General features: G+C 38.7%; 1 protein-coding gene across 1 annotated transcript in view; it reads right to left on the bottom strand.

Annotated features, from left to right (window-relative positions):
• Positions 1–10,855, bottom strand: part of col6a4a (collagen, type VI, alpha 4a) — a 28,332-nt gene that overhangs the window by 1,555 nt on the left and 15,922 nt on the right. Inside the window, exons 21-41 of the mRNA XM_072680071.1 lie at positions 10,721–10,786; positions 10,457–10,510; positions 10,342–10,377; positions 9,991–10,053; positions 8,941–9,003; positions 8,794–8,856; positions 8,110–8,172; positions 7,409–7,459; positions 7,260–7,295; positions 6,921–6,983; positions 6,745–6,807; positions 6,622–6,657; positions 6,507–6,543; positions 5,924–5,935; positions 5,296–5,789; positions 5,098–5,194; positions 3,478–4,146; positions 3,223–3,358; positions 2,821–3,002; positions 1,467–1,637; positions 626–664 (exon numbers count right to left, since the gene is read on the bottom strand). Coding sequence (XP_072536172.1) covers positions 626–664; positions 1,467–1,637; positions 2,821–3,002; positions 3,223–3,358; positions 3,478–4,146; positions 5,098–5,194; positions 5,296–5,789; positions 5,924–5,935; positions 6,507–6,543; positions 6,622–6,657; positions 6,745–6,807; positions 6,921–6,983; positions 7,260–7,295; positions 7,409–7,459; positions 8,110–8,172; positions 8,794–8,856; positions 8,941–9,003; positions 9,991–10,053; positions 10,342–10,377; positions 10,457–10,510; positions 10,721–10,786 — 2,494 coding nt within the window. The remainder of the gene's footprint in view (positions 1–625; positions 665–1,466; positions 1,638–2,820; positions 3,003–3,222; positions 3,359–3,477; positions 4,147–5,097; positions 5,195–5,295; positions 5,790–5,923; positions 5,936–6,506; positions 6,544–6,621; positions 6,658–6,744; positions 6,808–6,920; positions 6,984–7,259; positions 7,296–7,408; positions 7,460–8,109; positions 8,173–8,793; positions 8,857–8,940; positions 9,004–9,990; positions 10,054–10,341; positions 10,378–10,456; positions 10,511–10,720; positions 10,787–10,855) is intronic.

Raw genomic sequence — 10,855 nt, 5'->3', positions numbered from 1 at the left:
AGTGATCATGATGGACTACAGCTGGTAGCTTCTCTGTTTCAACATAAAAAGGGTCTGTTTGACAGCACTCGCTGGATTGACCAACATACAATACAGTGGGAATGTTTGAGAAGGTCAGTGCAGATCTGAGATGGATGATCATAGATTCACACAAATCAGGATTGTCTTTTAAAGCCATTTCTGAACAAATGCAGATTCAAAGATCATCCTGAAGCCCCTGCTCTTTTTACATTAAACCCCAAGAACACTTTACCAACTGTACCAAATGGTAGTGGTAGCACCATGCTCTGGAGCTGTGAATGTGGATGTATTAATGAAAGAGGTGGGCTACCTCATCTACCATCAGCTAGATGGTTAAACTGGGTGTTCCAACAGAACAGTGACACCAAACACACATCAAAGGTGGTCGTGGAATGGATAAAGCATACCAACATCAAGCTTTTGGTAAGTCCTGATGCTGACTGAGATTAAAAGTAAAATGTAATTGAACTCCAAGAATGGCCAAGAAGGATTTTTCTATTGAATATGTGTAAATAATTAAATAATCCAATTAGCAACATAATTAGTAAAAATGAATGAACTGAACATATGCATTCATTAATAAAACAAGCAAATATTTTTTTACCCTCTGTTGAAACCTCTTTCTTGTCTAGCACCAAAGCACCTAAACAAAAACAGGAATCATAAGAACGAGTTAACTCTGAGGTCTTCCAAAAGACACCACACAAAAACAGTACAATTGAAGTATTTTTCTCCTTTTTTGTGCAACATAGACTAAAACGTATTGTATAATTTATTTATTTATTTAAGGGTTATTTAAGAATGTTTTAATGTTTAAAAAAATAAACAATTAAGTGGTGCATTTAAGTTCATAACTCTGTTACAATGTAAATCATCATGCAAGTACACCAATCAGCCAAAACATTAACACCTATGTGAATAAAATAACATTGATTATCTTGTCAGGGGGTGGGATACACTGCTGTCAAAAAGTATTTAGCTGCCTTACCAATTTCTTTGTCAGATTTAAATGTTTCAGATCATCTAGCTTTTTGCATATTCGTCACTGGAGAGTGTCGGTTGAAGGTTTTGCCACAGCATCTCAATGATATTCAAGTCAGGGCTTAAACTTGGACCATTTTCCTGCAGCATAACCCAACTGCGTTTATGCCCTAGGGCACACACTGATAGATGGACATTCTCCTTTTTTTGACAGAAAGCAGAATTTCAGGGCTCTATCAATCACAAAGAAGCTAAACTGCTGCAAACCATCACACTACCACCACCATAAAGGGAACCTACACAATGTTGTGGCTGATCAGTGTATTCATCTGCACTACTGGTTCAAGCACTAACATCACTTCCATGCAACAAGAGCAACTTTCCAAGGAGAAAATTAGCTGCTTTAGGCATTGCTGTTGTTTTGGCAGTAACACTGTTATGACTGTGGCAGACAGATGACTTACTGTACGTGATACATGTCTTGATGCATTCTGATTCCGTTTTAAATCTGTTGCTGTTACCGGCACAACCTCCATACCAGAAGAGGGAGCATGCATCCAATGCGCTATCATAGTACCATCTTTGCACATATTCTCCACACAGGATGCCAGTGTCCATACGCAGCAAACACTGAGCTAGAAAGCAAAACACTCACTTACTACAGGAACATGCAGGGAACATGCAGGACACAGGAATCCCCTAGACATGCCCACATATGCACTACTCACAGCACATAAAACAAGGGGAGGGGATTTCATGCATCTCTAGGTTAAAAAAATCAAGCAAGTTTAAAGATTTGTTTAGGCTCTTTCTAGGTTTGGAGAATTTGTCAACTGTGACTTCAGGACCTGATAATGATGTTGTTCTTTACACTGTGCCCCAATTGGTCGATCAAAAAAAAATATCTTGAACTTTCATAAAAACTTAAAGGTTTTCCCTTCTCCTGAAAGGTTTCCATTTTAGAGATAGGTTTTTGCAACAGATTCTCTTTAGCTTATAAAGCTTTCTGATAGTATCTTATTTATTAGGTGAAGTATTGAACATGACACCAATTTTCGTCAATGCTGTTGACATGAGCCAGATGTAACAACCCATTTAATTCACACATGCATCCATCTGGTGAGAATTTCATGTCAACAGAAATATATTTGCTTAGCAAGTTGGGGACATAATTAATACTTATTTCACTTGCTGTATGTATATGTGCTGCAAGGGTAAGGTCAGCATGTGATTTCTCCTAGTCACATAAAAACAATCACATCTTTACTTATTGGCGCTAATGCAACATTATTGGACAGCAGACACGCTTGGAAGAGTACCCTAGCTGCTAATTCTGTCACATCAACCAATGGAAAATCTGTTTTGCTCTTTCTCTGTTACAGTTCAAGCATTAAGCCAATAATTTCTCAGTTAGCTAGTTAACTTGCATTCTTGTTTGCTACCATTGTTTTTCTCCTTCTTTATTTGAAGAAACTCTACAGGAGAAAGCAAACAACATTCTGGGCTTGTAATGGAAGTCAATGTAACAATATTTGTCCAGCAGTTTTGTCCCATTTCTGTTGCTTTTTCCATCACAGAATTGTAACACAGTGCAAAGGACAACTGGACTTTTTATGCAATCATGAAAACTAAACAAAAAACCAGGTGACGGCAACAATACTGTATAATGTCAAAGAATACAAATTACAACCCGAAGGGGAATAATTGCATTCAATATTACATTAATAAAATGACAACCAATATAATTTATAACACATGACTAAGAACAATGCTTTATTTAATTTGTCTGCAATCACCGCAGTTTTAGGTCTCCTTTACCATTTGAATCTCCACGTCCTGGGGCCAACGGAGTCCCATTTCCATCCACGTCCCCTGTCCCTGTCTCTTCAGTGTACCCTGTGGTTTCCCCCTCTTCCTCCACAACCTCCTCTTCTTCCTCCTCCTCCTCCTCCACCACCTCATCCTCCTCTTCAGGGTAAGCAGGGGTTGTAAGAGGAATCCTGAAGAAGGTGCATCTTTATTAGTCAAGCTGTTATACATATTTATTGTTGCTTCTGAATTGCTTTAACTTGCCAGTTAAAGAGAGACTGAATATTAATACTGAATAGTAAAGTGTTCTATTAAAACATGAACTATTAAGAAAGAGAATGTTATTCCAGGTAGTGGCACATCAAGGCCTTTGTGGGACTGGAGGAGGAGAAGAGGTTTGTAAAGAGTTACCTTTCAATGGAAGGTCTTTCTGCAGTCTCAAACACTTCAGTGTCGACATCAACACGGCCCTGACCCTGGCCTCGGCCCTGCTGTAAAGTGTCACACGTTCTTCTAAGCGACGGAGGTGGGTAGGTGTTCATGTCCTCTGTATTTAAATAGTTCGAACAAAGAGTTAATCACACAACTGTGCAACAGAAATGAAACCAAATAGCTTAAAAATGCTTTGCTGGTTCAGTTATTTCTGAAGAGCTTAAATTCCCTTACTGCTCAGAATGTGGAAGAAAGTCCTCACAAAGCGGTGGGCATAGTCTTGCTCTCCTTGCTTCACATGGCCCAAGTGAACTATGTGCTGCTCTGTGGGGAAGCTGGCAAGCTCCTGAACCTGGGTGCTGTTGAAGTGACTGCCGACCGTGAGGATGAAGACCACTACACCCTGGCACTTTGCCATTTTGGAGATAAAGTCCAGGTCCGCTCTGTCACCGTAGTCTGTCTCCTCTCCGACAATGACCAGCAACATCTTATTTTTGCGAGCTTTGGGGGCTGTGAAAAGGCCCTGCATGATTGTGAACTCCACGGCACGGCCCAGCCTGGATGACCCACCAGTCTGTTGTAAGTTTTGGAAGATGCTCTGCTTCATCAGGCTGTGATCCTGGAACTGCTGGAAGTTGAATATTTGCTTGACTGATGCCTGGCTCTCACTGTAGGTGGAGCTTTGCTGGTAAAGAGCCACCCTAGCCTGTTTGTCGTTTCTACTGGGCTGACGACTTACTACAATCTGGTCCAGCACAGTGTTTAGAACTTCCTTTACTCCCTTGTACTGATCTTCCTGTATTCTCCGGGAACCATCTACCAGCAAGGCTAGGTCCATGTCCACCTCTTTTGCAACAGACAATGCAGTGCTTCTAGGACAGTCTACAGCTGGGGAGCAAGGATCTGAGAAAACAGAGAAAAGATAAGCCTATGACTTTGCCTTCCCATATCTTTATTTTGGCTTTGAATTAAGAAAACAAAATAAGCAGATAATAAAGGTTAATTTAAAGCATACTGAAAACAATAGATTTAGAGCAGTAGATACAAAATTATAGAGTGAGCAGCATAGAAGCTAAATTAGCTGATTTTCAGAGTATAGTTTTAACATTAGGCAGGACAAAATGACTAGTCCATAATGATCTGAGAGTTCTACTCGGTTTAGATCATTGCAGCCTATCAGATATATATGCTGGTCGTGCACAATTAAGTGATTTATACACTAGTAATTGCACCTTCTACCTACTGGTAGCCAATGTAAATATGAACAAACTCTGGCAGCTGCATTTTGAAGTAACTAGAGTTGTTTTATTGTCTTTTTGGGAGTCCAGTTAGAAGACCATTATAGTATATCAATCCCACTAGCAAAAAGGCATGTATAGGTTTCCTCAGGTGTGGTTTAGTCAGAAAATATCTAATCTCGTGGTGATTAAATGCTACTTAAGGAACTGTTTTAACATGTCTACTCAACCTGAGATCAGAGTCCATTAGTTTGCCAAGGTTATGTGGCAGTTCTTTAGATTTCAGGGCTTTAGAGGAAGCATGTATAAATTTAATAAGAGCGGGCCAAGAATTAAAAACTCTGGGGGACACGTCAAGTCACTGGAGCGTTCTCAGGAACATTTATTATTAAATCATTTTCTACTTTGTCTAATTGCTGCCTTGCAGGTATGAACTGAACCATTTTATCACTTTTCCTGAGAGTCCAATCCGGTTCTCAAGTCTATCTGTTGTATCAAAGGCACAGTGATTTCTTCATGTGGTTGTTTAATTAAAGCTTTAAATGTAGATAAAATGAAAACAAGTGTTGCATAGATCAACATCACTTGATTAAAACCATAAAAACAATTCAGTTACCAAAGCAGAGAACACACTGTTGGATCCTCTCAAGCACTGTAGCCTGGTCTCGTGGTCTTTCAAGTAGAGAAAAAATAAAGCTCTCCGTCTCATCAGCCTGCATTACAATAGGCAACAGAAGGAAAGTAGGTGCATCAAGAAAAAAGCATGTTTGCCGGTTTTCTTTATAGATATGACTATATTATCATTTTACTTTACCTCAAAAGCGCGACGAACGTTCGGGAGATTCCTAAACCCAATAACGCCAAGGTTGATGTCCAGTCCCTTGTATTCTAGAACAGCTGTGGTAATAGATGTCAAATCCTGGGACAGTCCACCGGACAGGAAAATTGCTACTTTCCTCATTAGTACACCCTGTCGCACACGCTTGAAGACATTCCTTCCCACAAAGCGCATGGCTGCACCAATGTCACGCTGGTTGGATGTGCGTTCCAAAGCGATGTTCTTCACGGCTTCCAACAGGTCCTTCTTACGGCGATGGTCAGAGAAGCGGATGAGGTACTTGGTGCTGGAGCTGTAGGAGACCACCGCTACTCGGGTTCCAGTGGGACAGTTGCTCTCTGCGATGTTGATTCCATCCAGCAGAGAGACAACAACGGTACGCATCTTGTCAAACAGTGTAGGAACCACATTGTCAGACATGTCCAGGCCAATAACCAGTTCAGTGGGGTAGGCAGGGCAAGCGACATTAGCTGGAGTTGAAAGCACAGTGAAATATTCACTGATTAATTACCATCTTGCAGTCAAACATTTACTATCCCTAAAATATTACAGTTGTATTGCATAAAAAGCAGTTCAATTGCATGGAAAGTAACAAGAACCGTACCTTTACAGCAAACTGTGGGAGTGAAAACATAAGACAAGAGTTAACAAGAGAGGTTGTTTAGAAGCAGAACATCATAAGTGATTGTGTTTTATTTATTTATAGTTTTTATATATATTATTGCTATACTATTGCTACTATTATTACTGCTATGACTGCTACAACGACTAATGCTACTTCTACCACTGCTACTACTATTGCTAGTACTGCTGCAGCTACTTCTACTACTGCTATTACGATGACAGTTACTACTACTGCTAATATCACTGCTGCTATGACTGATACTACAGCTGCTGCAGCTACCACTGCTATAACAACTACTACTACTACTACTACGACTGCTGCAGCTACTTCTACTACTGCTACTACTAACAATGCTACTATTGCTACTATTATTACTGCTGCTATGACTGCTGCTACTACTACTGCAGCTCCTATTACTACTATTACTGCTAACACAACTACTCCTACAGCCACTACTACTGCTACTACTACCACAAATGTCACTACTGCTACTACTTGTAGCTTTTGTAGAGAGAATACCCTAATAATTACTACTAGGCAGACCAATACTATGAAATCTTACCACAGTTGTCTCGTACATAGGTGATCAGTTGACAAGTCTAGAAGAAAACAAGTTCCAGTGAGTAAGAATATTGATCAACATAAAACATGATTTGCAAAAAATGCCTTGAACTTACAGACATTGCTCTGACTCCTTGTGGTCCTTTAGGGCCCTAACAGGATCAATACGATATATGTAAGTGATCTAATTAATAGTAAATATTACAAATAATAAAAAGATTTTACTAATGGTCACAAACCCTGTGTCCGGGTGACCCAACGGATCCAGGACTACCTGTTTCACCTGGCCTTCCTGCATTTCCCTGTTATCACACACCAAACAAACTATGAACAACCTAGCCAGTAACAAAACCATGATTAGTGTAAGACGTGTTGCAAATTTTTTGTATTAAGTGTTATTGAAAAATATTCTTACCCTTCTTCCACTGTTGCCTTTTTGCCCATTACCTCCAGATGGCCCAGGATCTCCTGATTCACCCTGTACATGAAAAAATTAATGACTGAGTTCATTGACAGTCAGTACAGTGACAGTCAGTGCTCTTGTGTGAGATGCAAACTTCAAGGTACTAGGTTATTAGTTGCCTAACATATCAGCCTAACTTAATTAAACTGCATTAAACAATAGATTTTTATATTAGCCAGCTAAAATTAAAGTAGCTCTGTTTATTAAAACTGTGGTACAAAGATATAAGATCTGTGTGATAACGATATTACTGTATATTAAAGTCAAGACATCATTTAAAACTAAATTTACCTGAAGTCCAGGATGACCTGGAAAACCAGTATCTCCCTAGAAGTGGAAAAGACATGTGCAGCTAAGTTTAAAAGGTCAAATTTGAATAATATCCATGATATTTATCCATATATAGAATACAGAATATGTCTGTTGTGTCTCTATATTGCCTTCTGTCCTTTAGGTCCTGGTAATCCATATCCATCTGGACCATCAGTTCCCTGTAGAGAAACAGAGGAAAAAGTCAAGCTAGCCTAATTTTCTACTCGTATGACCAGCAGCCCGATAAGGTTAGTGCCTTTCTAGAACAGTGTTTCTCAACCATGGTCTGGGAGGCACCCCGCCCTGCACATTGTAATGGATTCTCTGCTTTAACACATCCCCTGAAACTCTGAATGGACTTGTTACTGAGCTAAATAGTTCATGTAGGTGTGATTCTAAAATGTGCAGGGCAGGGTGCCTTCAAGATACAATATTCTTTATGTTAGCCTAGGTGCTCTAGCAGATATGAAGAAAACATACACATAGTTTTTTGTAAAATATTACTTATTATTTAAGTGGAGTATATCATCTGTCATAAGCTGTAGACATAATCTAGTTAATTAAATTTATTAATTAAAAAATAATTTCTTGGATGAAAAAAATGCACTGATAATATAAGAGTGCTTTCTTGAGCATTCTGTGCACCATAACATTTACTGTACATTTTTCAAGTTGTGTGCCAAACAAGCTAAATGTTTATGTAATCTAAACTACTAAAACTTAATCTAAATCTTTAATAAATCTACCCTCAGATGTGTCAGGATCGACTCAGGTTTAAGATTATTTGACTGACTTTCCAGATCAGAAGTTAGGTGCTAGTTTGGTTTACCGGAAGTCCTCGAGGGCCTGGTGGTCCAGTTGATCCCTTATCTCCAGGGTTCCCTTGTTGACCCTGCACAAGAACATAGATTCAGAGACTTGTCCAACATAAGTTTACACAATGTTTAGAAAATACATTTTCAGTACTGCAATTTGGCAAACGATTCAATAATCTAACAGTCAGTGCTCTTGTTAAGTTGGTAACCCTTCTAGGTATTAATCAGGTAAGTGTGAGATGCAAACTTCAATGTACTAGGTTATTATTTTGTATATTGTAATAATATAATATTGTATATATTATCCAGCTAAAATTACACATTAAAAAAAGGTCATACAAAGATATAACATCTAGATTCAGAAACTGTTGTACTGTCCAACATAGAATTACACGTTTTGAAAATATGTTTTATGTACTGCAGTTTGGCAAAAAATTCAATAATCTAACTTTACATTTTTCAATTCATTTCAAAAAGCTAGAGTTTTGCATTGAAAAAGGTGACACCTTAAAAAAAGACATGTTCATTTTTTTTTCAGACAAGAGACAACAAATACAGACATGTACATTATCTTCAAACAAATTGTGTTCAGTTCAATAATCATTCTGGGTTTAGGCACTGATGAGTGTTTGTAGTCCAATAGCTTAATCCAATATATATATAATAATATTTAAATATATAAAAATTGTCCAACTCACCTTTTGTCCTCTGGATCCTATATTTCCTTTAGATCCAATGCCACCTGGAGTACCAGGGGGTCCCTAAAGGAAGATAATCACCATATTTAGAAACAAAGGACGCTGTTACAGTGTTACAGTGGAATTAACTTTGATCTAGAAGCATACCTGAGGTCCTGGTAGACCAGGAGTTCCTTTCTGTCCTGGAACTCCATTAGGACCAATTTGCCCCTGCAGAGAAACAAAGAATCAAATCCTCTGATTATTCGTATTTGGTTTTATAGACCTTCTCCTCCTTTCTACACCCTAATGGATTTCAACATTTCTGCTGCCTCTTAAATTCCTACTTTCTCACGTAGTTTTACATTTCAGAGCTGTAACCTTCTTGGCTTTATGGGCTGAGGCTGGTTTATGTTCTTTGGCTCCATCATGAGCAACAACCATGAGTCATCATTGGTGTAACCTGATGAGTTTAGTGAGTGTAGTAACTGTAAGATAAGCTGAGATGATGTTAGAGGTCTGGGTTGGGGGCTTTCTCAGGACTCTCTCCTTAAAACTGTTTCTGAAGAAACAAAGCAACCCTATGAAGATTAAACCCTATAAGATTATTCTTTTTAATAATGGGCCTTACACTTCCAGGACTGACAGACTGCATTTTTTGCATGTTTTTGTAATTCAGATCAAAACATGGATATGTGTGTGCTGTGAATATCCCACTCGAACTGAGCCCACTGTAGCCTCAGCTTTCTATTCTCTGCTTTTTCTTTATCAAACCATTCTGAATAAACTCTAGAGGCTGTTGTGCTGATCTTCAGTTCTAAAATACTCAAACCAACCTGTATGGAACCAACAATCTAGCTATGCTTAAAAAAAAGAGAAAGCTGATGGCCATCAAAACATTGATATCAGGCTAACATTCAGAATACTGGCTTTGGTAACATTTTTATTTTTTATACATGTTAAAATAATGTACTTAGCCCTCTTTTAACCATCTGCTGATGTAATGTACAAGACTATGCAATTATAACATAGAAACAACAAAATGTATGTTGTATTCACTACTGCAATGCTGATACTTCCCACTACAAGTTTTCTATTTGTATCATGTTTGATTAACAGCCCCTGAGTTTAAAGATAGGAAAAATGAAACTAACAAAAAACTAAAGACTGGATGTTAAACAACGGACTCAAGATGTTAAGAACAGAACAGAACTGTACCATTGGCCCTGTACCCCCAGGGGTCCCCGGCAATCCAGGTGCTCCGGGAAGCCCTCTGACACCCTGAAAACAAAATAAAAGTAGCCTTAGAATACAATATAGCCTTTACTTAGGGAAACTGTTTAAGAAATGAGTGGATATTGCTTGGCCCAAATCTTTTGAAATTATGTATTATGTCAATCAATTCATTCATATTCATGGTGCAAAGGAAGAAGAAGTATTGAAAAATAATCAGAAACATTGTTTATTTTATACTACTTTCTGCTTTGATCTATTGGAGTGTAGGTCTTACTTCCTCCACTAGGGAAGCATACAGTCTTTGCTTAAAATGTAAAACAGTGTAAATCATACCGGTAGACCCCCAATGCCTCGTCTTCCTTTTTGACCCTGAAAGATAAAGATAGTGGATGAGTCAACAGAAAAAGCTCCTCATGGTTAAAATCAGGCCTGTTTAAAAAGACCTTACAAGTTTGCCAGGATCTCCAGCTATGCCTGGGTTTCCATCTTGTCCTATCTCGCCCTGCAACCGAGGCAAAGACAAGCAGAGAGTTAGCACACTACATTTTTTTCCCCATAAAACATTTAGGAGGTAGTGGATTCCCTAATAGAGCTTGTGATTGTAACCATGCAAATCGGTGCTAAAAAAAAAGTGTAGATCTTAAATTACTGAGGTGTTAGAGTGAGGTCTTTCAGGGACAGAACTGAAATCTTCACTGAAGAGTTCACATACCTGTAAGCCTGGGTTTCCAACCTCACCTTTAGGACCACGGATGTTGTTGTTGAAACCTGGTTCACCCTTGATGGAAAAAGAAAACCACCAATGTTAGAAGTGAAGTTAAAGTGCATTCTTAATCAGCCTATGTGC

The sequence above is a fragment of the Salminus brasiliensis genome, chromosome 5, assembly GCF_030463535.1.
Source record: "Salminus brasiliensis chromosome 5, fSalBra1.hap2, whole genome shotgun sequence".
In the NCBI taxonomy this organism is placed as follows: domain Eukaryota; kingdom Metazoa; phylum Chordata; class Actinopteri; order Characiformes; family Bryconidae; genus Salminus; species Salminus brasiliensis.
The sequence above is the reverse complement of the archived record's forward strand: the minus strand, read 5'-3'. Positions and strand labels throughout refer to the sequence as shown.